We start from the raw sequence: 27,008 nt of genomic DNA on the forward strand, positions 1-27,008 counted from the left end.
TCGCAATTGTTTGCAAGTGGATTTTGCTATTCCGTACAGTAAAATCCAGCTGCATAGTGCATTGAGTGGATTGAAAGTGCATTATTCTGCATGTGTGGAAGGGGCTTAGAGATGCCTGTGACAGTGACAGTGACAGTGAAATATACATACCGTGTTTCCCCGAAAATAAGATAGTGTCTTATATTAATTTTTGCTCCCAAAGATGCGCTATGTCTTATTTTCAGGGGATGTCTTATTTTTCTGTGTTCTGTTGCTGGCAGGGGATGATGGGAACTGTAGTCCGTAACATCTGGAGGGCCGCAAGTTTGACACCTGTGGTCCAAATGATTGGTGAGTCCATCTGAGTCCAGGTGGCATCCAGCCTCATACCCACATGTTTCCTCCTGGGTCCGCCCTCAGGACCCTTTACAAATAATGACGCTATAGCACGTCACCCAGCCACGTGATGCAACAGGGCTCTGCTGGTTGGCTACACTCGCCTTGCCCTGCCTCAGCAGTTCGAGCGAGACCCTAGTTCAGGGGATATACCAGGTGACTGGCGTGACGTAATTTCCCTTCTCCGTAGGTCTGTGACTTCAAAGCTGCTGACGACCACGGAGAGAGCGGAGTTTTGTCGTTGTTATCAATTTGCATACATCAAACGAAGCCAGCCACGCAGCCTCATGGCGTCACTCCCTTCGTGACGTCACCCCGTTTCCTCACACAGCTCCTTCCTTCCCCCGCCTCCCACCTTGTCCCCCGATTACGTCACGCCCTCCGCGCGCCCAACGGTTATTTCGCCTCGCGCATGCGCGAACGGTCGGCTCGCCGCCGAAGCTCGCGCGCGCCTGTCGGGAGGGGCGGTTGCCACGGCGACTGGGGCGCGGGCGGGGAGGCGGTGCCGGCAGCCGTAAAGCGCGGCCGGTCGTGCTCGCTCGCCTGGTTGCCGATTCATGGCGGCGGTGGCGGTGGCGACGATGGCTGGGGCCGGGGGGCCGGTGCTGAACGGGGCGGAGGCGGGCGCCGCGGGGCTGAAGGAAGCGGCCGGCATGTACGAACAGCTGCGCGCCGAGTGGAACCGCAAGAACCTCAACCTGGGCAAGTGCGGAGACCTCCTGGGGCGCCTCAAGGTAGGACCAAGGGGGGGGGGCCTTGAAACCGGCGGGGGCGGGGCGCATGAAGCCGCTCTTGGCGGGGTCCCTTGAAACTGACAAGCGTGAGAGTTGGGGCGGCGGGTGTCTAATGGTGTCCACAACGCGGGGGGCGGCGGTTGGCATCAACCAAATTGGGATTTCTAGCGGGGGGGGGCAGTATCCAACGTGAAATAATTGGTGGGGGGGGGGTTCCTGAAAACCGACACTCTGGACAATGCGGGTGGGGAGGGGGGTCCTGTGAAATTGAACGGGGGTGGGGGGGGGTGTTTGTTAGGTATTGGCGGGGGCTAATGGGAGCCCCTGTTGCTGGAAGGGCTGTCTTTCCTAATGGAGCCTGCCAAGGACCAGCGCAGAGTGAAGGTAGCTGGAGGGGGGAAGGGGGGGGGGCGGTCCTGGAAGTCAGCAGGGAGACTGCCGGAAGCCGAGTGGGTGACTCAGCCTTGGCATCCTTGCTGGCACCGGAACCGGTTTGGGAGCCTCTCTGCTGAGTCAAGCTGCTTCTGGTTGGGTTCTGGAGGATGACTCCCTCCCCACCCCCCACCCCCCCGGAGCCCCAGCTGCCAGCTGAGCGGTGTCTCTGGATTGCCAACCTCCAAATGGAGCCTGGGAAGCTCCTGGAATGACAGCTGCTTGCCGGATGGCGGAGATCACTTCCGCTGGAGCACAGGTGTCAAACTCGCAGCCCTCCAGATGTTATGGACTACAGTTCCCATCATCCCCTGCCAGCATGATGCTGGCAGGGGATGATGGGAGCTGTAGTCCATAACATCTGGAGGGCCGCGAGTTTGACATGTATGCCCTGCTTTAAGGATGGCCTATGAGCAGTGGTGGGATCCAAAAATTTTAATAACAGGTTCCGATGGTGGTGGGATTCAAACAGTGGCGCCGCCACACACACGCACCTCCAGTCCCTATTGGGCAGGGAGGTTGCTTTAGTAACCCCTTCTCGGCACTCAGAAAAAACTAGTAACCGCTTCTAGAGAAGTGGTGAGAATGGGTTGGATCCCACCTCTGCCTGAGAGGTGCTGTAACCACTGAGGTCCCCCTCCAAATCGCCTCCTAGGCTTCACCTCCAAATCTCCAGGGATTTCCTCACCCAGAATTGGCAACTCTACTACCCTGTTTCCCCTAATATAAGACATCCCCGAAAAATAAGACATAGTAGAGGTTTTGCTAAAGTGCGAAATATAAGGCATCCCCCGAAAGTAAGACATAGCAAAGTTTTTGTTTGGAAGCATGCCCGACGAACAGAACACAGAAAAATAAGACATCCCCTGAAAATAAGACATAGCACATCTTTGGGAGCAAAAATTAATATAAGACACTGTCTTATATTCAGGGAAACACGGTACACAAGGAGTTGCCTTTGGTTCATGGGTCTGTCTAAATTTCCCCTCACTTTGTATGCAGCTGTTGTAGCTTTTGACAGTGGCCTGTTCATTTGGGCTGGCATCTTTCAAACCTAATGTGGGGGTGTCAAGCAGGAACTTCGAAGAGGGGGAGGAGGAGTTTGGATTTATACTTCACATTTCTCTCCTGAAAGTAGTCTCACTTCTGTAAGGGGTGGGTTACAATCACCTTCCCTTCCAGTCCCCACAACAGACACCTTGTGAAGTAGGTGAGGCTGAGAGAGTTCAGAGAAAACTGTGTCTGGCCCAAGGTCAACCAGCAGGCCCCATGTGGAGGAGCGGGGAACAAATCCAGTTCACCAGATAAGAGTCCTCTGCTCATGTGGAGGAGTGGAGAATCAAACCCCGTTCTCCAGATTAGAGTCTGCCACTCATGTGGAGGTTAAGTGGTTCTTTTTCAGGTACTTGCAGCGGCCTGGGCAAGTGGTGGGTTAAGTGGTCGGTCTGTCCGGCCAGACTTCACTCACCGGCTGCCCATCGTTGATGACAGACTCATATTACGTGCCATACTGTGGGAGTCTGAGATCAGACGCATCCATCTTGATCCATCTGTTCCCTTGGGACCTGGTGGCCCATCAACTGAGCAAGGGCAGACCTGATGCAGCTTGCCTGTGTAACGCCTCTTAATGCAGCTTGCTTGTCTTTTCCTCTGTTCCAGTTAGCCCTGCTGGAGCTCAACTTTCTGCCCACCTCAGGCACAAAACTGACAAAGCAGCAGCTCATTTTGGCAAGTGAGTATCATGCCTGGTGCTAAATGTACTTATTAAAACATCTCTACCCCATCTCTGCTCATGGTTCAAGGCAGCTTCTGGTCACGATCGGTGGGAAGCGTGACTAAGAAAAAGGAGAAGAGTTTGGATTTGTATCCCACTTTTCTCTCCTATAAGAAGACTCAAGGTGGCTTACAAGCTCCTTTCCTTTCCTCCCCCCACAACAGACACCTTGTGAGGTAGGCGGGGCTGAGAGAGTTCCAAAGAACTGTGACTAGCCCAAGGGCAACCAGCAGGAATGTAGGAGTCTGGCAACACATCCGGTTCACCAGGTTAGCCTCTGCCACTCAGGTGGAGGAGTGGGGAATCAAACCCTGTTCTCCAGATTAGAATCCACCTGCTCTTAACCACTACACCACGCTAACTGCCCCCCCCCCCCCAACCTCAAAGCTTCCCATAGGCCTGGGCATAGTCTCTGATCCTGTGAAGTCAGAATAACAGAGAGCCTGGAAGTTCAGGTCTGTCTGAAGGCAGGATGTTTACATATCAGAGTGACAAATACACTTCCTCAAAACAGGGAAGCACCCTGATTGAGCTTGCTAACCTATGCTCTGATTGATGTAGCAGCCCAATGACTCAGAGAGGGAGGAGTCTGTCAAAAAGAGTTTTAGGATGCTTTGGGATTTTGTTTCCTGGGAGGGAACATCTATTGCCCACTGTGTTAAAACATATCTGTTCTAAGGGTATATTTCAGCACAAGCTGAGAAAGCAAATAATACCCAGACTAGAAGAACTGGTTGTTTTCTTTTGGGGCCCGGAGCTGAGATGGAGGAGCAGTGCTTTTCTCAAGTGGACATAAATAGGAATAGGAATGTCATGTCGAAGAGGGAGCAAGCTTATATTTTCTGCTGCCTCAGAGGCTTGGATACAGAGTCATGGATTCAAGGTGCGGGAAAAGAGGTTCCACCTAAAAATTAGGAAGAACTTTCTGACTGTCAGGGCTGTTGGACAGTGAAATTCACTGCCTTGGAGAGTGGTGGAGTCTCCTTCTTTGGAGGTTTTAAAACAGAGGCTGGATGATCTTCTGGAGCAGAAGAAGGATTCCTGAACCAGTTAGTGCAGGATTATAAGCATTAAGTGGATCCCGTCTGGTGTATTTGGGTTTTGTTTAAGTTTTACCTCAGGAGGGAGCTTTATGTTTGAGTTGGGTAGCTAACAAAGTCAAAGCTCGTGTGCGTATACTGTGAAAGGGTGCCAGCCAGTGGTGGGATTCTGCCGGTTTGCACCAGTTCAGTAGAACTGGTAGCTAATCCACCACTTTGGGGGGGCTCTCTCCCAGCGACCCACTTGAGCCGGAGGAGGCCACAGCAGCCGGAGGGGGAGTGAAGCAGCTGGTGGGCCCCCATCTTACCGCCAGCAGCTGCTGCCCCCGGCTCAAAATCCATTGGCAGTGGCCCTGCTGCCTCGTCTTTGGAGGCAGCAGGGCCGCCACCAGTGGAGATTGAGGAGGAGGCAGAAGCAGCCAGTGGTAAGCCACAGCCCCACCTCCCCCCTCAATCCTCTGAAGATGAGGCAGCAGGGCCACCGCCGATGGCGGTTGAGCCGAGGTGGGGGGGTGGCAGCTGGTTCTGGTTGAACCGGTTGTTAAATTATTTTAATCCCACCACTGGTTCCAGCCTGTTAGGACTCAAGGTCTGTGATAATCCAGTAGCCGGTAACGTCAGTAACATCAAACTGTACTATCTGAAGTAATAACCTCTTGAACATCTGAGCAACTGAAACTTATAAAGACTAATGAAGTTGTGGGCCAGTGCCTGAAAAGTAAGGCCAAGTTGTATATGATTATCTCCTGCGTATTTTCCATCCATATACGTTTTCTCCTATCCCATCTCATCTGTTCAATGCATTTTCCTTCAGTTTGGTGAACCTGCCTCACTATTCTTTGGGTGCCTTGATAAAGGGAATTTGCCAACTGGCTGCTTTCACCTTCTGTGGAGGGATAGGGCTGAGTTATTACTGAGTTATTACTGAGTTATTATTAACACGGAGTTATTACCGTGTTTCCCTGAAAATAAGCCCTACCATGATTTTTCAGGATTTTTGGAGGAGGCTTAAAATATAAGCCCTACTCCAAAAATAAGCCCTACCGGTAGTTACAGATCAGGATGGTGTGATCCGGCAGGGTGCTCCCTGCCAATGAGGATGCAGCTTGCATCCCATGTGACAGGGAAGTAAGGGGGCTGCCAAGAGCCCGCCTTAATGAATTGTGAAGGTACCGTATTTCCCCTAAAATAAGCCCTACCCTGAAAATAAGCCCTAATGCATCTTTTGGGGCAAAAATTAATATAAGACCCTGTCTTATTTACCTGACACCACCACTACCCAAGCAGCTCCGTCACGGAGGAAAGGCTGGAAATCTGAGCAGCTCAGTCAGAGCGCGAAGTTAGGCGGGTGAAGGGGTCGGTCACAGATACCAGTTCTGTAGCTGCTGCTGCTGCTGCTGCTGCTGATGATGATGATGATGATGATTATTATTATTATTATTATTATTATTAATTAAACTTATATCCATATTCTCCCAAGCTGATGCACACAGACTGCACAGCTGCCTGCTTTGCTGCTGGACTAGAAGCTGTGTCAGGATCTGGCTTGGCGTGAGCCCCTGCTCAGTGTGTATCTAGCACACTTTTAGTGTTAATGGCTCCTCAGGTGGATTGTCTTACTGCCACTTATGAGGAGCCCGTTAAAGCAGATCAGTATATTTATCCCCTCTATTGTTGAGCTGGTTGGCTTTTGCGTCTTGGCCACAGAGGGGTGATACCACCGGCAGGAGAGTTAAGATTCAAGCCAGTTTGACAGCAGGCTGAATACCCCGTTTCTTTCTCCGATGTCTGGCTCTGCAGACAATCTGCATGCCTGGATCTGACGGAACTAGAAGGCTGAGGCCTGCACCTTCCAATTGGTTGCTGTCATATTGTGATATTTCCCATTGTTGCTTTTAAAGCGCTGACCTCCTTTCCTCCAACCACAGGAGACATCCTAGAAATCGGAGCCCAGTGGAGCATCCTGAAGAAAGACATCCCCTCTTTTGAGCGGTACATGGCTCAGCTCAAGTGCTACTACTTCGATTACAAGTGAGCGTTCTTGCCATGTGCAGGGAGCGGATTTGTGTTTCTTGTCAGGATTGTAATCTCCAAAAGAGCCGTTTGCAGGGAGGGGGTGAGGGCTGTGGGGTGATGGCAGTGATCTTCTCTTAAGCTTGCTGTGGAAATGGATGATATCCAGAGAGATGACTGGGATTTGGGAGGGAATCCAGCTTCCGTAGCATTGCATAAATATTTGCTTTCACTTCCTTCATTGAGACAGGGCAAAAACAGGTGTGACACTAGGGAGCCCTGTAAGGGTCTCTCCTGGCTCGGGCCTTCCCTGGCTGCCTGGGGCAAGTGGTCCAGGCCAAATCCAAAACCTTTATTAGGCATAAAACCGGAGTGTGTCATGAATTCCAAATACAATAAAAAGATCATTATTGCACAACTTGCAGTACAGAGAGTAAAAATGTAGCAACAGCTTCAGAGATTTCAGCATTAGAGTTATTTAGAAGCTTAGCCATTTTTAACTTATCAGAAAGGAGCATAAATCCTGTTGGTAATACAGTTCTCAAATCAGTTCTGATATTGTTGTAATTTGAACAGTGCAGCAGAATATGAGAAAGTGAATCAGTTGTATTAGGACAGAATCGACAGCAACGCTCATTTTGTGGGATATTAGAGAAGCGACCTTGAAGATGTACTGACGGAAAAGAGTTGCACCTTGCTCTAGTCATGACCCAACTGCAATTGTAATTAACAAGATGTTCCAGGTATATAGCAGGGCTAGATTTCTGAGGGATAATCCCAAAGAATATTGGAGAGCAAGAGCTTTGCGCTTTGCTCAGGAGAAATTGATATTCTTGGTCGAATAATCTAGACTTTAAGCGATGGTAAATCTCCGGAGCGGTGAGCATTTGTAGGGCCTCCCAAGAGAAGCCCAAGGAAAAGATCTTTTTTTCAATATGTAGCCACCATTTCGAAAGCTGAAGCTCTCTCATTTCTAACTGGGACAAACTGTTAGGGTCAGTGCAGAAACAAAGACACAGCCAAAACTTAAAAGTAACAACCCATGCCCTTGTTTCTAATAAATGTTGCCCTGAATTCCAAACAAAAAACACCATAGGGGACACAATACAGGGTTCCAAAGATCTTATATAGGAAATTGGATTGCATGCGTTCCAATTTCTGGTGCCATGCTTGGATCCAGATGGGGATTCCATACAAAAGGTGCTGGGAAGTGGTCCAGGCATTTTCCCTGGACCTTTGTGGTGGGAAGGGTTGTCTCCTTTCCGGACACTGGGCTATGAAGAGGCTTGTGTTAAGAAGAGTCTGGTATTGTACCCCCACTTCTCAATCTTTGAGGAAACAAATCCCTTTCCCTTCCCTTACCCACAACAGACATCTTGTGAGGTAGACGGGATTGAGAGGGTTCTGAGAGAACTGTGAATGGCCCCAAAGTCACCCAAAAGGTTTCCTGTGGAGGAGCAGGGAAACAAATCCAATTCACCAGATTAGAATCTGCCGCTCAAGTGGAGGAGTGGGGAATTAAACCTGGTTCTCCAGATTAAAGTCCACTGCTCTTAACCGGTACACCACACTGTTGTGGTGGCCTTCAAAAACCGGCACACATGGAGCGATCTTTGAGGTATTCAAAGGAGAGGGCACTGGGTGTGGCGGGCAGATAGTATTCAGAACTATTCCTTCTGCCCCTATCCTTCCCATTGCTGATGGGCCCTCTCGCCCCACGGTTTCCCTGATCTTGGGGTAAGGTGTGTGCCTGTCACTCCTGTGTGGCCCATGCCAGCTCTCCCTTTCTCCAGGGAGCTCAGGTGATTTTCTTTTTGCATTATTATTCTCCCAACACGCAGTGGGGCAGGTTAAGCTGAGAGTGATGGCTCAAGGTTACCCAGTAATCTTCCAAGGCAGGGGTGGCCAACTCTGGCACTTCAGATGTTCATGGACTACAATTCCCATCAGCCCCTGCTGTTGGCCATGCAAGCAGGGGCTGATGGGAATTGTAGTCCATGAACATCTGAAGCGCCAGAGTCAGACACCCTTGTTCTAGGGCAGGGGTGGGCAATTATTTTTTCCATGGGGCCGCATAAGAAACAGAAAATATTGTGGAGGGCCGGTCCAAAAGGCAGGGGGGCGAGGTGCTTTTGAAAGCCCCGCAGAAGCCGGCAGCCAAGGCAACCGGCTTCTGCGGGGCTTTCAAAGACGCCTCGCTCTCCAGCACGACAGGGGGGCCAGTCAGGGTCATCCAGCGGGCCGGATATGGCCCGCGGGCCATATAATGCCCAGGTCTGTTCTAGGGGGTGTCTGGAGGACACAGATCTCCCAGAGTCTGCTTTTAACCTCTATGCTACCCTTGTTCTCTATGGCTTCAGCATCTGTCTCTTTCTTTTCCAGGGACGAGCTGCCGGAGTCAGCCTATAAGCACCAGCTGCTGGGCTTGAACCTTCTCTTCCTGCTCTCCCAGAACCGGGTTGCTGAGTTCCACACAGAACTGGAAAGGCTGCCAGCAAAGGATATCCAGACCAACGTCTACATCAAGCACCCAGTGTCTCTGGAGCAGGTAACCTCTTGTTGGATTGTGTTTTCCCTGCTGTGTTGCTTTGTAGGCTCTGGCTTGCAAGGGCAGAACGGCATTCTTAATTGTTCACTACATTTTTTGCTGTCTTATAAACCCCGATCGTTTAGGTGCCTCTAATGTATGACACAATTAATGATTCAAAAGTCACAGTCAAAGCATTTTCCCAGTTGAATCCCATGTTCTTGGCAAAATAAAAAAAGTGTTCATCAGTCTAACACAGCGATTCTCAACCAGGATTCCGTGGTACCCTGGTGAGCATGTCCCAGGGGTACTGCAGCAATGCTACGGGCCCCCCTCACTTTTGTGGTGTCTACCGCCGGCACCAGCAAGGATATGGAGCTGGCCCAGGGGGGCAGGGTCTGCCGCAAGGTCAGCAGTCACTTCCCACCCACCCCTGTGCTTCCCTTCACCCTGGGAGGGGAAGGTGGGGGTGGCAAGCAGGGGGAGGGGAAGGTGGAGGGAGGATGGCAGGGGTACCATGAGATATGAAGAGTGAGGTCAAGGGTACCGTGACGTCGAAAAGGTTGGAAAACACTGGCTAACAGGACAAAGGGAGAAGGGACCTCCCCGTGACTGTGGTCGACCCCTACTTCCAAAAAGACAGCCCTTGGGACTGCGTCTTGGAGGGTGGGGTGGGGGGTGACTAAAAGGTATGGGCATATCCATGCCATGTGCCACTGCGCAGACATGTCACATTCCCGAAGAGACCCTTTTTGGTCTCAGAGGTGTGGACTAGGTTTTGAACTGGTGTTGAAAGACTAGTAAAATCAGCTCCATTGATTCATAAGCTCCATTGCCCTCTTCCGCTTCTAGGGGTCCTAACACCATCGGGACCCATTATTCCTTTCTGGGGAGAGTTGTATATGGGTTTCGTGGGACATTGTTTTAGAACTGTTTTAAATTGTATGTAAGTTTTTATATATTATATTTATATTGTTCACCGCCCTGAGCCCTTCGGGGATAGGGCGGTGTATTACATCCAATAAATGATAATAATAATAGGGCTCTTGTTTACCAATCTCCAGTCAGCCTGAAGATTTAACAACCAGCAGACCTGGTCTTGGGTGGTCTCATATTTGCATTGCCGGGTCTGCCCTCCTATGTGGCTTTAGGCAACGTTTCCCTGAAAAGGGAAGCCCTTTTTCACACATCTGTAATTTTACTCTTCCCCTTCTCCCTTTACCCCCATTCCAGTACCTAATGGAAGGCAGTTACAACAAGGTCTTCCTGGCAAAAGGCAACATCCCCGCAGAAAGCTACGCGTTCTTCATCGACATCTTATTGGATACGGTCAGGTGAGTCTCCTCAGAGTTCTTTGCACCGAACCAGGTGCTGGATTTTGTCGTGGCCACTTCAGAGACTGGCATTTTTCTGTGCCAGTGTACATTTTGAAGCACTTGAGCTTTGGCCTCCATACCATGGAATGAACTGCCCTCATGAGACTGCCTGTTGTGCCTCTGTGTGAGTTGTGGCTCTGGCCTTGCTCATCAGCCTCCGTTGCAGGTGGGGAAATTCCAGCTCAGCTGCTCTTTCCGTGAGACGGGAGGTGCCATGGAGTGACCCAGTTTAATCACGCAAGAGGGTCAGATAATGAGACGTCAGTGCAGATTCCCCTTGTGTTCCCGGCCCCTCAAGCTTCTCTGAGCCCCACAGAGTGAGAACCTCTGGGGTGCTACAGTTTCTGTTGTAGGTGGGGTTGAAGGGGCTTGGGGCGGGGGTGGGGGGGGTGGGGAAGCCTCTAGCTTGTCAGCCTCTGTCCGAAGCAGGAAGTCTCCAGCACAGCTTCGAGGGTTGTGTTCTGACCCCCTCCAACTGGGGGCGTTTCTGCACATGAGTAAAGTAGGTTTGACCCAGTTCCCTGAGAAGGGTACTGACCCAGGTCGAAGCTATTGTTGTTCCCCACTGCAACCAGCTTGATCCCAGCTCGGAGGGCGGAATCATCCTGTGCCTCTTCGCCGCTCCGTTCCGATTGGCTACTGTTCTACGGCCATGTTCCGTCTATCCCAGGGGTAGGGAACCTGCGGCTCGAGAGCCACATGCGGCTCTTCTGCCCTTGCACTGTGGCTCCATGAGCTGAACCGCCGGCCCCATCCTTGCCCGCCCTGCAGGCAGCAGGGCGGGTGCACCAACTGCTCGCGGTCGGATGGGCCGCGCTGCGGGCTTCCCCTCTTGCCCGCCCTGTTGGAGCAGGGTAGGTGCTTTCCCGGCAGCCGGCAAGGCCAAGCCACCGGCTTCATCCTTGCCCGCCCTGCAAGTATATTGATTGATATACTATCAATCAATCAATCCATGCGCTTCTCAGAATGAGTGGAGTAAAAGGTAAAAAAACCCCAATATATATAGTGTTATCTTTATTTTAAATGTCAAAAATTATTTGCGGCTCCAAGTGTTTTCTTTTCCCATGGAAAACGGGTCCAAAAGGCTCTTTGAGTGTTAAAGGTTCCCTACCCCTGGTCTATCCCCACACACATTATTTAAAAAACTGCCACAGGAATGGAGGGACGAAGGTGGTGTTTTTTGATTGGCCAGCTGTGTGCATGCCCGAAACACTCAGCTGTGATTGGCTGAATGGGGAACTCCTGGCACCAGAGATTCCGCACTGTACTGGAATCGAGCTGAGTTCAAGCGTGGTTCCCTGAAAAAGTAGTAGTCCCAACTGGAGTCGGAAATTTGACCGATACACGGGGCGAAGCTGGTACAAAACCACGTCGATCCCAGTGGTTGTGCGGAGCACTTAGGTCGAACGCAGCTCAAACGTAGGTCGATAACGCAAGTGCGGAATCGACCTGGCTGTCAAACAAGCCCCTGTCCTGGGTGATCCACTTGCCTCTGCTTTTTCTCTCCTTCACCCAGGGATGAAATTGCCAGCTGCATCGAGAAGGCCTACGAGAAGATCCTGTTCAACGAAGCCACTCGGATGCTCTTCTTCAACCCCAAAAAGATGACAGACTATGCCAAGAAGGTGAGGCTGCTCTCCTGTCCTGTTGCCTGCTGCCACTCACTTTATTAAAAGCATTTTATGTATTTTAGAATAGTCATGTACCCCCTTTCCAAGAAAAATATGCCCAAGGCAGCTTGCGATGCAAATATCACAGGGCAAGGGTATCTTGATTTGTTTTCTCTTCCCCTAAAATCCCTCTCCTGGGGACTTCCCTATAATATTCCCTCCCTGCAGGTATGCCTGAAACCCAACCCAAAGTGCCACAGCCATGTGGCTAGAGGCCACAAGGAGTAGGGCTTTCTCCACGCTGGCTTGCCTTTTACCTTCTAAAAACCTCTGGATGAGCCAGCCAGTCGGCACTCTGGGGACAACCCTTCCAGCACCAGGTGGCCCAGTGTGGCTTCATGTCAGGCTCTATGACTGAAGTCAGCAAAGGACTCTGGATTCTTGACCAGAAGTCTTTATTGGAAACAACAGGACATCCCTGGCTTTGCAAAAGCCAGTTCTGATCACGCTTGCAGTTGTCCCACGCAGCAGTCATAAATCCCCCCCTCCCTTTTCCCGTTGGAATGTGAGAAAGACACAGCAGAAAGAAAGAGCCGTTGGGGAGGCGAGCATCCTCAAGGCCAGAGCAGCGATGGACCAGCCACCTGCTGCCCCCTTCGGAGTTGGCGTCAGGGTCATTCCTAGTTGCCTATAGTTGCCAGCATCAAAGGAAATGAAAGAAAGGTCCATTAACATAGCAGAGAGAGCTCCTTCTCCAGGACTAGGTGTGAATGCCCTCACCTGAGGGACGTTCCTTTGATGGAAGGAGAAAGCACATCCTGACACAGTGCTGGGGTCACACCTGCAAAATGGGGGTGATAGGAGAAATGTGGCCGTTGCCACCTGCTAAATGTGGCAGCGGCAATTCAGCCTTAGTGAAACAGTGGAGCGTGGCAGCAAAATGTTTGTGGTAAGCTTTATGTCCCTTCATCCCCCTCACCCCACCCCGTCTTTTAAACTTCCAGCGCGGCTGGGTGCTGAGCTCCCACAACCACTACTGCTTCATGGGCCAACAGCAGAAACCGGAAGACACCACTATTCCCTCGACGGAGCTCGCCAAACAAGTGATTGAATATGCTCGGCAGCTGGAGATGATTGTCTAGCAAGACTGTGGGTTATACGCCCTTCTCCTTATTTTAGCCTTCTTTTTTTTTTTACTCTGGTTCCCATTTAAAGGGCCGTATACGCCAAGATTTGATTTCCCACCCCCCGCCCCCGCCTTCCTTGGGACACTGGAGTAAAAGTGGAGAGCTAGCACCCTGTGGCGTTGTTTCTTCCTCCTGCGTGAGGAGACAGATCAGGGGACAAGCCAGTCATGGGCTTCTCGGACCTCTTCAGGAAATTCCCTTTTTATGATTGTCACGTACCAGCCTGTCATTTGGAAACAACCCCCGACGGTTCTAATCGTGCCTGGAAGTGGAATTCCTCCATTTTCTGGTCAACAAAAGGTTACGCTTGTCTCCCTGACCAGTGATCTTGGCCTTTTTATTATATTATTATTATTATTATTATTGTCGTTTGGTAAATTGCCATCCTTCGGTGCAAATTCTCCATTACGGAGATAGTCACAAGTTAAATAAATACACCATTTCTTCTACGAATGTAATGTTCAGACTGTTGTAAATAAATCCCAAAGCTATTAAAAGAGAGGCGAGCTGGAGAAGTTGGCAGGGCCTATACCAGGTGCCGAAGACAGGGGGCGCAGAGAAACGTCATCTTTGGCCTGTCCTGTTTTATATTGCCAGCCACTGTGAAGAACTCAGCAGCCTTTTTTCTTGGGGTTGTGGACTAGTGCCAGATTTTGTGTGCAAAAAGCCCAAAATTTACAGCAGCTGCTAGAATGGTTTGACGTAAACCACTGGCAGCATTTCCCTTCGCATTCGTGTCTGCCCTCCGTTGCGTGCACATGGCCGTTAAAGTGCAAGAGCGCTGACCATAACTCAGCATGATGCTTTGCACCACAGAGGCAAGGGCTGGCCTGCATGTGCCCAAGTTTCAATTGTTGCCTTGTAGTTCGGAGAGACTGCAGTGGAGGGGAAAGACAAGAATCCGGACAACATTTGCGGGCCTTCGTCTTGCATTGGCTTCCCTCTCCTGGCCACCAAGTCTAGGCTAGTGTGCCTGCTGTCCAAAAGGAAACAAAATCATTCACCACTGTGTCAAATAGGCCATATTTTTATTCTTGATCTTCCTACGCGCCAGGATTTTTTTTTTCTTGAATCGGAAGGTGGTTACTCTAGGTCGGGATTCCCCACCTTTTTGAGTCCGCACACACCTTTTCAATTCTGACACAGGGTGGTGGGTGCAAAGGCGAAATGGCTTCTGCAAGAGGGGAAGCCAACCATCGTATGTCCCGGAATAAGGGGATGGATAACCTCTTGTAGTAACTGTTGAAGCAGCTGATTTACTCGGAGTAGACCGGATTTACTCGGAGTAGACCACCTTGCAATGTAGACAAGAAGTGATAGACACACAGTCACCAGTGCAGTTATTGCTATCTACTGACAAAGTTCTTCGCCAGACCACAGGTGTTTTCAGGCACACATCACTCTGTTTTCTGTGCTATCTATATACAAATGTGGTACCAAACAGGTGCCCTTACCTTATCAGGTTTTGCACACGGCACCTGCTAGAAGGAGGGTCCAGCTGTCATTTAGATTTTGCTCATCTAAACACATGTTCTGACAGTAACTTCAACATTTAAGGCCAAAAAACCTGCGAAACAGGATGCTTTTTAAGCAGCGCAGCCAATGAGAAGCCCTGCTGGGCACAAGCCCCATCGAGTCCTGTCCACGTCCTTAAAAGGCTAAATGGATACTGGGCAAGCTGCTGGTGAGTGTCAAGTTGAGACTCTCTGCTCTAGCTCCTGGAATACCACACCCACTTCACACTATAGCTATTGAACTATGGCTTAACTCAAGAGTCGTCAAGTCAGACTGGAGCCTCACGGCAAAGTTCTGCCCGCGTGTGGCTCTCTGTTTTCTGGTCAAGGTGACTTATCGAGCAGGGAGCTTTTCGTGTTCCTGGCTGTGCATTTAGCCAGAGGCACCTGAGCTCTTTGCAAAGGTGAGCCACAAGAGCCTGTGACCCGGCTGAGCACCCCCCAGCTTCCTGTCCACTGAAGAAAGGACTGCTTGACTCTTTGCTGGTACTGAAACATCCCCCCTAGTTGGTGTTTGGAAGCAAAAGGACGGCTCTACACTCCTATACATAAAACCGCTGCACACACCTGAGAACCAGATTTCAGTAATCTGGAATCCTGGGTGATGGCTTAGTCCCGTGGTGGCGAACCTTTGGCACTTCAGATGTTATGGGCTACAATTCCCATCATTCCCTGTCAGCATGGCCAATTGTAGGGGCTGATGGGAATTGTAGTCCATAACATCTGGAGTGCCAAAGGTTCGCCACCACTGGCTTAGTCGAGCGTGGACCTGGGAAAAAACATCTGGCGAGCTCCCAATTGTGGGATGAGAAAGATCTTGGGTAATGCTCAAGAAGAGCATTACCACTGAGGAGTAGGATCAGGCCTCCACCCTTCCCCCATCCCTTTATCAATCTTTTCCTGTCTGTCCAGGGCCTCTTTTGCCCTCGAAGTCCTTCTCCTGGGCCTTGGCAGGCAGTGGTGTTGTCCACCCACCCCACTCCAACCCCCCAAGAGGCAAATGCTTTTCTGTACGGTGAGACTTCAGCTTTTCCCACAGGACCCAACAAACGAAGTCTCAAGCTGAGCTAACATACGAGGTTTTATTGAGGAGGCTGCTTGGGCGAAGAGTTCAGTCTTCATGGGTGGGGTGTTGCTGTTTGTAGGAATCCAGGCAGAACTTGGTCCCGGCAACCAGTGAGACGGCTAGCAGAGCGGTGGCAACCCAGGGAGGTTCGGCCAGGTGGTTGGTGGAAGGGTTGAGCCTGAACAGAGATTGGGTGGGGGGGGGAGAGAATTGAGCAATAGGATGACTGTGCCTTTGCTGATCGCTTTGTTGAAATGCCCCCAGTTTGGGCTGACTTGACAGAGCAGCTCCAAGTGACCAGTTATATAGGCATCGGGGCTTATTAAAAATTTGCCCTGCATTCCTTGATCAACTTGACCACATATTTGATCTTGCCGCCCACCAAGGAATAAGCACCTATAAATAAGCATGAGCATTTTATTGTCACTGTGCACGCACAACGAAATTTACAGCAGCATTCCTCGATGCACACAATTCCAGACTCATACCCCATCCTTCCTTTCCCTTTCCTCCACCCATCCCTACACAGCCCCAAATACATCAATACGAAGCCGCGGAGTTCATCATAGCCACAGCTCTAGAGTAGAAGCTGTCTCGAAGCCTCTTTGTCCTAGTTTTGATAGACCTGTATCTATAACATTCAAAAGTTCAAAAAGAGAGTGTGCTGGATGAGACGGATCTCTCAGAATATTTTGGGTAAACCCCAAATGTACCTGCAGAAGGGTTGATGGTAGCAGGGAAGGAGATAACCCCCCTTCCCAATAGCATTTGAAGCCCACTAGCTCTGAGGACATATCTACCCTGCAAACTGAAAACCAGCTTAATAGTGACCATCTTTGTGGCCATTCCTGGAACTCAAAAGGGGATGATGCATTTGCATTCATTTATATCCTGCTTTTCTCCCCAGCTGAGGCTCAAAGCAGTTTTTAAGAACAGCCTTCTCTCCTCCGTCGTCTCACAACAACCCTGCGAGGTGGGCCAGGCTGAGAATTTGCTACAGGGCACAATCACGCAGGGGGCCGCCATGGTTGAACTGGGGACTGCCACTCGACCACAGCGGCGCTCAGAGAAGGGGGCAGCGCAGGGGATCCAAGGGAATTCTTGGCATCCTGGCCAAACTTCAATTCCCAGCATTCTTTAGAGGCACTCACGAACAGCCAAATGCCTCCTTTCTGTTGCAAGTGACCAAGCAAGCGAGGTTTGCGCTCGCCCTCCATCCACTCACCAAGCCGCGACGTTTTTGGGCAGCTTCCGCTCCTCTTGGTGTCTGCAGTAGCACTTCCTGGGGCACGCGTCCGCCACCTGGAAAGCTGGCCACTGGCGACGCTGAGCAGGGCAGAGGACCTCTCGATCTTGTTCAGGACCGGCCTGGGCGTGGGCAGCGTCCTGTTTGGTGGCTTCTGACGCATCTGGTGACGAGGGCGCCTCCTAGACAGATTGATTCGTTTGAAAGCCAATCAGTTCTGTTTGTTTGTGGTCATCTGACCAGCAGATTTTTAAACAGAGAAAACTACAAGGTAATCAAAACGATTGGCAAAATTACGCTCTTGTTACATCGATCAAAGATCTCCGCACCCTACACAACAAAATTTGGCTGCTCGGTAAGAAATAATACCCTTATCCTCAAGTAAAAGATTGATCCTCAATTCACCAGCTGTCTGAAAACTGATCAGCAACGATTGAAGTCAATTGACTTGCACAGGACGTCTGCAACCTGCGACTCTTCAGATGTTCATGGACTACAATTCCCACCAGCCAATTGGCCATGCTGGCAGGGGCTGATGAGAATTGTCGTCCATGAACATCTGGAGAGCCGAAAGGTTGCAGACCCCTGGACTTGCAGATGCGACAGCAAATGAACTCCTCCCGGACACTTGCAAATGAACCCAACCCCCCCCCCCTCGAGAACTGGACGAACATGCTCCACCACACAAGCTATGCCACGGAGAGTAGCACATTTTGCCTTATAACATGCAGCTGAAGATGCCAGCAGTACACAGGTGTCAAACTCACGCCCCTCCAGATGTTATGGACTACAGTTCCCACCATCCCCTGCCAGCATGATGCTGGCAGGGGATGATGGGAACTGTAGTCCATAACATCTGGAGGGCCGCGAGTTTGACACTTATGCAGTAGTACAATGGTGGCGAACCTTTGGCACTCCAGATGTTATGGACAATTGGCCATGCTGGAAGGGGCTGATGGGAATTGTAGTCCATAACATCTGGAGTGCCAAAGGTTCGCCACCACGGCAGTAGTAGATTCGGGCGAAGTGTTAGGAGCAAAACCTACCAGACTGCAGCCACATGGCCCAGAAAACCCACCCAAGCAGAATCAAACGTATTCTAATCTGCACGGTGCAATAAAATGTGAGATTTCGTTTCAGCTGCTACTGAATTATAAGGACAAAACCGGGCCTCCAAAGGCAAACCTCGAAGCGGAGCTGACGGAACAGCGTTAAAAAGGGCTCTGGGGACAGGCCCACCGTAATTTAGGGGAGGTAGCAAATGTTAAGTAGTACTGAAATTCCAAGTAAGGGGAAATGCCGATGATGCAGTTTTATTATCAAGAACAAGATCCGGTCTCAGAAACACGCTAAGTGTGGTGAATACTGTTCAAATGACAGGTTGGTCATTAACCCAATTAAGTCTAAAGTTGTGGTTTTTTTCCCAATGTTTTTAGTCCTTCAAGATGGTCTCTCCAAGGTGCTGACATCGAGCAAGTTAACTTGTTCAAGTATCTTGGGATAATATTCCATCATAGGTCAACCTGGACCACACACAGAGATAACACCCTTAAAGCCTGCAAAAATTTATCCGCTGCAGTACTGGAATTCCAAGTAAGGGGAAATGGACAATCCCTCCCAACAATTCAATGCTCTGCATGGGGTGGAGAGGCGGGTCACCTCATTCTGCAACTCTCCTCAGGTGCATTTCTAATAAGTTGTCACCTGCTCTGGCGATGGGAAGGAGGTCATTAAGGATCTCTTAAATCCCATAAGGCAGGGGACTTGGGCGACAGTAAAAAAGGTGCAAGGCCAACGCGTTGAAGGTTGATTTTCTGCCCGCAATTGACCATTATTATCCGAGCCCTGATCTCTACTTTTAATAACCCACCCTCCTGTCGAAGCACCGCACTGGGCGTGCATTTTGGAACATTCAACAGGCCCCTAAGCAAGCCCGATTCTGTTCTCTCCAAAAGGAGCAAAGTTTGCATAAGAGTCCAGCTGGGCATTGTAAGTCAGTTGTGCTAGTCCGACCGCAGTGGTGGCAAACCTTTGGCACTCCAGATGTTATGGACTACAATTCCCATCAGTCCCTGCCAGCATGGTCAATTGGCCGTGCTGGCAGGGGCTGATGGGAACTGTAGTCCATAACATCTGGAGTGCCAAAGGTTCGCCACCATGGTGGCTAGTGATTCAACTGGCCAAAGCTTAATTGCAGCTGGGAAAAAGTAAAGGTAAAGTTTCCCCTTCAGTCGTGTCCGACCCTGGGGCACCACTGCGAGCAGCGATTTTATAGGCAAGCCTCTTTTGTGGGGTAGTTTGCCATTGCTTTCCCCGGCTATTCTTTACCCCCTAGCTATGTGCTAGGCTAGGTACTCATTTACCGACCAAGAAATGGATGGATCGCTGAGTTGACCGCGAGCCAGCTGCCAGGATATCTGACCCACAGGGGACTCGAACTCCTGACCATGTGAGTGGCAGTGCAAGAACTTAACCACTACGCCACGCGGCTCCTCGCGCAGCTGGGATAAAGCCACCTAAACGGTAAAATCTTATGGCCAATGTACTTCTTTCAGCAGAATTAACTATAGAATGAATATGTGCAGTTAGTCTTCGACTGTATTGTAAGATCACGCCGAAACAGCTGAAACAATTCATCTGATAGATTTAATATGGCGCCCCTCACCGTGTTCAGTCTGGGGGCGGCTCGCAACATTTCATGCAACAGATGAAAACATTTTAAAGCATTGCAAATAAATTACATTTCATTTACAACATCCTCTAAGATCCTCTATAGCAGTGATGGCAAACCTATGGCACTCGGAGCCCTCTTTGTGGGCACACGCACACAGAGTTCATCATGTGGGGGGTGGAAAATCACCCCCCTCCCATGCACACACACATCTAGGCTGGCCTGGGCCACTGAGCACAACTTGCACACACCGCCGCGGTGAACAGGGAGGGCTCAGCTGGCGGGCCTGGTGCCTGTGCTCCAGGTGGCTGTTGCCCGGGGGGCTGGGGGGGGGGGGCAGAGGAGGCAGAGATGCTAGAAAGGCACAGAGCAGTGTGTGCAGGACTTGCTGGAGTGAGAGCAGGCTGGCCCCTGCTCAAGCAGGTGGGGCGGAGGAAGAGGGAGCCAACCCACTAAACTAAACTAAAGCAGCAGCAGAAGGCCATTGCTTTCACATCCTGCCTGTGAGCTCCCAAAGGCACCTGGTGGGCCACTGCGAGTAGCAGAGGGCTGGACTAGATGGACTCTGGTCTGATCCAGCAGGCTCGTTCTTATGTTCTTCTTATGTTCTTAAAACTAGTTTTCTAAACTAAAACCTCAGTATTCAGGTTAAATTGCCGGTTGGCACTTTGCGATAAATAAGTGGGGTTTGGGTTACAGTTTAGGCACTCAGTCTCAAAAAGGTTCGCCATCACTGCTCTATAGTCAATACAGAGCTCATCAATAACCCAGGTATACTTTTTAACCCTGTTGTTGAAAAGCATTATTTTAGTTCTAGCATAATTAACAACCAAACGTTCCTTTTGGCAATAGAGAGCCAAAATTCTCAAAGCTCTTTTAAGTCCTACCCTGATTTGGATACAATAATAATGGCGATCTGTTTCTTTTCCCTATGGCAGGGGTGGCCAACCTATGGTGCTCCAGATGTTCATGGACTACAATTCCCATCAGCCCCAATTGGGCAGGCTGGCAGGGGCTGCTGGGAATTGTTGTCCATGAGCATCTGGAGCACCATAGGTTGGCCACCCCTACCCTATGATTATCATGCCAGTAAAGCTTAAGAAGAAGAAGAGTTGGATTTATATCCCCCCTTTCTCTCCTGTAAGGAGACTCAAAGGGGCTTACAAACTCCTTTCCCTTCCCCCCTCACAACAAACACCCTGTGAGGTGGGTGGGGCTGAGAGAGAGCCGAAAAGCTGTGACTAGCCCAAGGTCACCCAGTTGGCATGTGCTGGAGCGCACAGGCTAATCTGAATTCCCCAGATAAGCCTCCACAACTCAAGCGGCAGAGCGGGGAATCAAACCCGGTTCCTCCAGATTAGAGTACACCTGCTCTTAATCACTGCGCCACTGTTGCTCCCAACGTGAGTCGCTTAAGCCAATGGGACTCAGCTCACTAGCAGCCAATCAACAAAGCCAGCTTTGGTTTACCTCCAATGTTAAATACTAATTAACTAATTTAAGGATTTACGAATTGAATAGAAAATTTTTATTGATACTGAGACTATTAAATATATGACCCTTAATCGGAAGTCAATTTGTCTTTGTCTTTACTATTATTAATTTATTTTTTCTTTTCTTCTTTTTTTTCTACCTTTTGTTTATACATGTACAGTTGTGGTGGGATTTTATATATATTTTTTTACTAGTGATATGATACTCTTGGAGTAAGTAATCTGATTAACATAATTATATAAAGTAAATTAAGATAGAGATAAACTGTTGTACGAAATGTAACTTTTTTGTTTTTTATTTGGTGATTTATGTAATAAAAACTGTTAATAAATTTTTTTAAAAAAAACAACAAAGCCAGCTTTAAAGAATCTAGATCATGACTCACCATCGGTTCTCCAAAATAAAACGGCCTCGCAACCTTCTCAAAAGGCATGAAGAGAGGAACCTGCTCCAACCTCAGCGGGCAGGTCACGCCGCTGCTGCGGGGCCGTTGCTTCTGCCCCTTGACCTTGGCGACCTTCACCTTGGGCTGGCCCGCGGATTTGAGTTTCTCTTTTGACTTGGAGGCGGCGGGAGCCTGCTTTCGAACCTTGGGCCTTGCTTCCACGGCGGCTGGCACCTTCTGCTCTGGAGTTGGCCTGGCGGGGCCGCAGGGGGCAGAACCGGCGGGGCTGGGCGGCTCTGGTGCCTCGCTGGGCAGATGTGGTTGTGGGGCTAGAAGCAGCACGGAGGGGGGGTCCTCTGTTTGGGAAGACCAAACGGCAGCCAGCGGAGACAAGTCGTGCGGTGGAACAGTTTCTTCTGCGCCACCTTCCGGGCCCGACAGCCTCCACCATGATGTCTGCCCGCACCTGTCAGCCTCCTCTGGCAGTTCCTGTTCCGACAGGAGAGCTGCGATGGAGGGAGGGGAGCCGACCTCTTCGGGCTCTTGGTCGCCTGCGCTGCACTGTTCTGGGGGGGCCGCGCCCGCTTCGTCCACCGCCATGGCAACGTCGTCCAGTGAGATTTGGCTTTCATCCTGCACCAGCCAATCGCATTTCGAGTCGCTGCCCAAGAAGGTGACCACCGGAGGCACAGCCGTATCGAACGCGGGCAACTTCCTGCTACGTCCCTTGCGGTGCTGGGGGTATGGAGTCGGAGGCCGGGGCCTCTGCCATTCTGGCCTCTTGGGGTTGGCGATGGACAGCTCCTCTAGGAACCTCACCACTTGCTGGTTGGGCCCCTGGTCGGTGGGCTCTTTCAGGCCCACCTCTTTGACGTGATCCAGAAACAGCTGCCTGAGCGCAGAGATGTCTTCGGGGTTGTTCCTCTCCAGGCCTTTGAAGGACGGCAGCTTCTTTATCGCCATGGTGAGGTGGTGCAGGGCCTTGGATATGGCCGGGGTGGCCGCCTTCTTTGGCGGGCACTGCTTGAGGATGTCAGCGTAGGACACGCCCGGAGGGACGAGGCCCGCTTTTTGTTTCACGGCCTTGATGCTGGGCGGCCACTGACCTGGCTGGATGGTCACTTTGTACAGGAAGTTGAGGCCCCAGTGCAGCAGCTCTTGCACCGACTCCGAGCTGACCGATTCTGCCCCCTCCGCCTCATCCTCTCCCGCAGCTTTTGCATCGCTTCCCGAGGCCGCGGGCATTTCTTCAGGGCCGCTGGAAGTTGTCGCATGTTCGGTCAGCAGAGCAGGGCTCTTCGAGTCGCCATCGCTCCCGGGGGCGCTGTCCTGTTGGCCGACTTGCTCCTTCTCCCGCTCTTTCTCTCCAGACCCCCACGAGAGAAGGACTTTCTTCCCTCCGGGGGGAGCCACGCCACAGGAAGGAGCCGGCCTATTTATGTTCCTCTTGCTCAGGGATTTGGGGGCTCCCGCCACGTCCTCGCTCAAAGGCGCGGGGCAGGGCGTCACGCTTTCCAGCTGCTTCCGAGTCGGAGGCCCAGAGTTGGACGGCCGCCCTTCGTGCTCTGCATGTTCCTTTGGGCTCAGCTTGATGTGCTGGGTGCCACAGGCCTTGGCTTCCGCAGCATCTTCCTCCACAAGTGTGACGGGCCCCAGTTCCATCCATCCCTCCGGCTGTGGCGGTGGACCTAAGGAGGCATTCTCTGCCTTGCTTTTCCCTTTGGGCGCTTCTTTTCTGGTGCCCAGCTCTCCATGGTTGCTGGCCCCCCCTTGGGGAGGCTTTAAGACTGCCTTCGGTCCTTTCTGTTCTCCTGGGAGAACGGATCCAGTACTCTGGCCGCTCCGGAGGTCAGCTCTGCTCAGACACGCCAGCCCGCGTCTCTCCGCCACAGGGTCCTTTTCCCCGCGGCTAGCCTCCTTGATCCCGCCGCTGGACAAATTCTGGGCCCACACCGACAGCCTGAGCTTGGATTTTTTCGAGTTGCTCTTCCCCGTCTCTGCGCCTCCTGATTGCCTGTCTCCTTCTCTGGGCTCTTTGCCCTGCGCTTGGCCGGCATATTTCGGATCAGCGGTTTGCGGGCCGTGGGACAGACTTCCCGTCTCTCGTTTAGTGCCACTCGGTCCCCATTTCGGCTTGCTCCGGTCCGGGTTGGCTTTCTCCTCCCCATCTTTGGTAGTCTCGGATTCTTGTGTTGACTCCGATTGGACATTGCCCATTATATTAAGTCACCCTGGAGGTAAAAAGAGGTAGAGAGCTCAGAGTGCATCACCCAAGGCCCTGATTCGTTGGAAGAACTGCACGCAGGCCAGGACATGGCAGGAACGCAACAGGGCCAGCCACACTGGAGGGGAGGCAACGTGAACAGTTTCAAGGACGAAATCCCGGATGTTAGGGGGAGGGAAGGATCTAGTTATTGAAGGTGGGACTGAATTCAAGACTCCTAGCTTCTCTCCAAACTTCAGGGGAGTAACGGTAACACCTTGTCAGTAAGGTAGCCAATTTTTCCCTACACTTGAATCTTTAAATGGTGGCAGACAGACAGGCAGCGCGATGAAATGGTTACAGTCTTGGGAACCCTGGTTCCAATCCCCTCTCCGCCGCAGAATATTGCTTGGTGACTTTGGCCACCTCTTCAGGTTGTCGCTGTGATGACAAAACAGAGGAGGGGGGAGATGTTGTGAGCAGCTTGTGGTTCAGCCAGTCGGGGGGCAAAGACAAGATTGGTTACCGTCGTGCCTCCAAAGTAACGAATCAATGCACCTGGAGACCCTGGGCAAAACCATGAGTTGGATGCCTCTCATGAAGTGCCACTCCCACCACGATTCTCAAAATACCCTTGGCTCCCATCCCTGGCCCATTCTTTGCTAAGGAGATGGGGCTACCCTTTTGAGGGTCCATAACTTTGGACCCCCTGGAACTAAACTGGCACTAAGCTCTTGGGGGGTCCCATCACCGAACAGTCTCCAGATGATACCTCTGAAATTCTGGTGCTGATACGTCCAAAAATGCACCCCCTGCACAACATCCCAGAAATTTGCCCAAGAATCTTTGTTCTGCATTGAGTTTTCTGCATTGCTGTCAATGGGGGGTGCATGCTGGGGAGGCACATTTCTGAAGGCACAGTCTCAAAACGTTCAGGGTCTCATCAGGAGACTGTCCTAATGATACCCCCTAGGTTTGGTGCAATTTGGTTCGGGGGGCCAAATGTATGGACCCTCAAAACTGTAAGCCCCCATCTCCCTATCAGCTCCTATTGGTAAAACAATGGGGGGATGGGAGGCATCTTTTGGGAGTCCTAAAACTTTGGACTCCTAGAACCCTAAACATCCACCAAACTTGGGGGTAGCTATAAGGACAGTCTCCTGATGATACGCTGGAAATTTAGCCTGTGCTAATTTTAGCTCAAAAATTGCTCCCCTGCGAGGCAAAATGGGAAAACCATCTAAATAATACTCCTAGAGGCAACAGCCCTGCGTTTAATGCCCTCAATAATCTACAAGCAAGGTGGCGCCCTGGGCAGCTGCCCACCTTGCCCATTGGGCATTATGCCCCAAGGAGCCATCATAGGCAGATGGAAACCACATCTGCTGCGTGGTCCTTCCTTTCACCATGTGGGGCAAGCTTCGTGGTTATAGTGAAGGAAGAGGACGCTAGCCAATGAGGGCAAGGACAATCGAGGGCTCTCAATCTGGGGGGTGCAGGTGTCCCTCTTTGACTGACAATAGAGACCTCTGCCCAAATAGAACGGCCCTCTCCCCATCCTGGATATGCAAGCAATTCTGTTTCCCTTGACACAGAAATAAGACCTACACCTCTAAAAAAGAGCCTAAGCTTGATTTTTTTTTGGGATTTTGGAGGATGCTTGAAATGAAGCCTCCTCATCAAAAAACGAGCCCTAGTTACAGATTCCCGGCACAGCTGAATTCTGGTCACGCGGTGGTGGGGAGGTAATGTAAAAATAAGACATCCTCCTGAGAAAGAATGTACGCCTCAGTAACATCTTTTGGAGCAAAAATTAATACAAGACCCTGTCTTATTTTTGGGGAAACAACAAGGTATATACATAGACAGATATAGGTACCACTACTCCTAGAGTTTTAAAAAAGACACCCTTTGCACCATTTCCAGTGGATCCTGGGACTGAGAGATGATGATGATGAAGAAGGAGGAGGAGGAGGAGGAGGAGGAGGAGTTTAGATTTATATCCCCCCTTTCTCTCCTGCAGGAGACTCAAAGGGGCTGACAATCTCAACACCCTTCCCTCACAACAAACACCTCTGTGAAGTGCTGGGTGGGAGCTGAGAGGCTCCTCGGTGAGCAGCTGGGACTGCAGCCCAAGGTCACGCCAGCTACAGGCGTGGGAGTCGCATGAGCTGAACGTCTGAATCCCCAGAGAAGCCTCCATTATCAGCTCGAAATGACAGAGATGGGAATAATCCAAACCCGGTTCCTCCAGATTAGAGGAGACGTGCTGGAAGCTCTTAACCTCCTGTACCTACCAAGCCACTGCTGCTCCTGATTGTGACATTTGATGATGATGATGATGATGATGATGATGATGGTATTATGATAGATAGGATAGATAGATAAGATAGATAAGATAGATAGATAGAATGGAGAAATGGATATATAGATAGATAGATACAGATAGATAGATAGATAAATCACCAGCGGATCCATTACAATCTTCCTCCCAGCCTCTGCGGTGAGGGCTCACAACCACCTAAAGAATTTGCAGCGTGGGGATGTTCGTATCCAAACTCCAAATCAGTAATAATGAGTGAATAATTCAAACCCTGGACCCCGCCCACTAAGGGGCGTGCCTGCACCCCGGTCTCCTCCAGGCTAGGCTCCCACGCAGCAAGCCCCACCCACCCCTCTTTTAGTGCCCACCTCCCAAACCTTGCTCCGCCTCCCCACTCACCGCCCGGCTTCGCCAAGTGGGCGGGGCCGCAACGGCTGTAACGGTCGCCCCGCCCCGCCCAGCCTCCTGCTTCCTCGCCCCCTGCCCCCGTCCCTCTGTGGGGAGGGGCTCAGAGTGGCTGGTGGCGCGATCCTGGCGCTCGCCTGGCGCGCTGCGCCGTGGTGGGGGAGGAGGGAGGGGCGATGCCAGGACTCCGGCGCAGCCAGGGGTGGGGGAGACCCGGATTGGGGTTTTTGGAAGCTGCGGTCCTGCCGCTGGGCTCCGTGGGGCTTGATCCTCAGTCCAGGAGAGTGTGTTGATGGGATGGGCAGCGCGATCCTATGTTAACCAATCTTATGCTATTACTTTCAAGTCGGGTCATTCATTCCCCCCTTTCCTTTTCCCTTCCCCTCCCTTTTATTTCCCCTCCCTCACTTCCTCCTTCCCCTTTCGTCCCACCCCATTTCTCTCCACCTATTGGGATCCTGATGTGTTTTGCACCCCTATAGGATTGTGGGTTTTTTTTGCCTCTGGGATTAGTTGAAAGGTTGGAATTGCTGGTACGGTTTTAAAAAATTTTAGATGTCTTATTTATGTGTGTTGTAAACCTCCCCGAAGGAAATTTAATATTAAGGCCAATTAAATTACATTTAGGATCCC

At 51.0% G+C, this 27,008-nt stretch overlaps 2 protein-coding genes across 2 annotated transcripts; one reads left to right on the plus strand and one right to left on the minus strand.

Annotated features, from left to right (window-relative positions):
• The first annotated feature begins 877 nt into the window (after nt 1-877).
• PSMD8 (proteasome 26S subunit, non-ATPase 8) lies at nt 878-13,521 on the plus strand. The gene is made up of 7 exons (XM_048502132.1): nt 878-1,109; nt 3,201-3,273; nt 6,284-6,386; nt 8,751-8,916; nt 10,129-10,229; nt 11,788-11,896; nt 12,886-13,521. Exons 1-7 carry the CDS (start codon nt 933-935, stop codon nt 13,021-13,023), a joined length of 867 nt encoding a protein of 288 aa, XP_048358089.1. The 5' UTR covers nt 878-932; the 3' UTR covers nt 13,024-13,521.
• A 2,146-nt stretch (nt 13,522-15,667) lies between these two features.
• On the minus strand, nt 15,668-26,399 carry GGN (gametogenetin). The gene is made up of 4 exons (XM_048501731.1): nt 26,370-26,399; nt 21,445-23,675; nt 16,874-17,076; nt 15,668-15,826 (listed from the first exon to the last, which is right to left on the minus strand). Exons 2-4 carry the CDS (start codon nt 23,659-23,661, stop codon nt 15,694-15,696), a joined length of 2,553 nt encoding a protein of 850 aa, XP_048357688.1. The 5' UTR covers nt 23,662-23,675; nt 26,370-26,399; the 3' UTR covers nt 15,668-15,693.
• Nucleotides 26,400-27,008: the final 609 nt, after the last annotated feature.

The sequence above is a fragment of the Sphaerodactylus townsendi genome, linkage group LG06, assembly GCF_021028975.2.
Source record: "Sphaerodactylus townsendi isolate TG3544 linkage group LG06, MPM_Stown_v2.3, whole genome shotgun sequence".
NCBI classification, from domain to species: Eukaryota; Metazoa; Chordata; class Lepidosauria; order Squamata; family Sphaerodactylidae; genus Sphaerodactylus; species Sphaerodactylus townsendi.

Excerpts from the sequence above, each read along its gene's own strand:
- PSMD8 (XM_048502132.1), top strand. The coding sequence starts at position 933 with ATGGCGGCGGTGGCGGTGGCGACGATGGCTGGGGCCGGGGGGCCGGTG. Across the intron at positions 8,917-10,128 it reads ACCCAGTGTCTCTGGAGCAG|TACCTAATGGAAGGCAGTTA; the intron begins GTAACCTCTTGT and ends CCCCCATTCCAG. Across the intron at positions 11,897-12,885 it reads TGACAGACTATGCCAAGAAG|CGCGGCTGGGTGCTGAGCTC; the intron begins GTGAGGCTGCTC and ends TTAAACTTCCAG.
- GGN (XM_048501731.1), bottom strand. The coding sequence starts at position 23,661 with ATGGGCAATGTCCAATCGGAGTCAACACAAGAATCCGAGACTACCAAA. Across the intron at positions 17,077-21,444 it reads TTTATTTTGGAGAACCGATG|GAGGCGCCCTCGTCACCAGA; the intron begins GTGAGTCATGAT and ends CAATCTGTCTAG. Across the intron at positions 15,827-16,873 it reads CCCAAAAACGTCGCGGCTTG|GCTCAACCCTTCCACCAACC; the intron begins GTGAGTGGATGG and ends ATCTCTGTTCAG.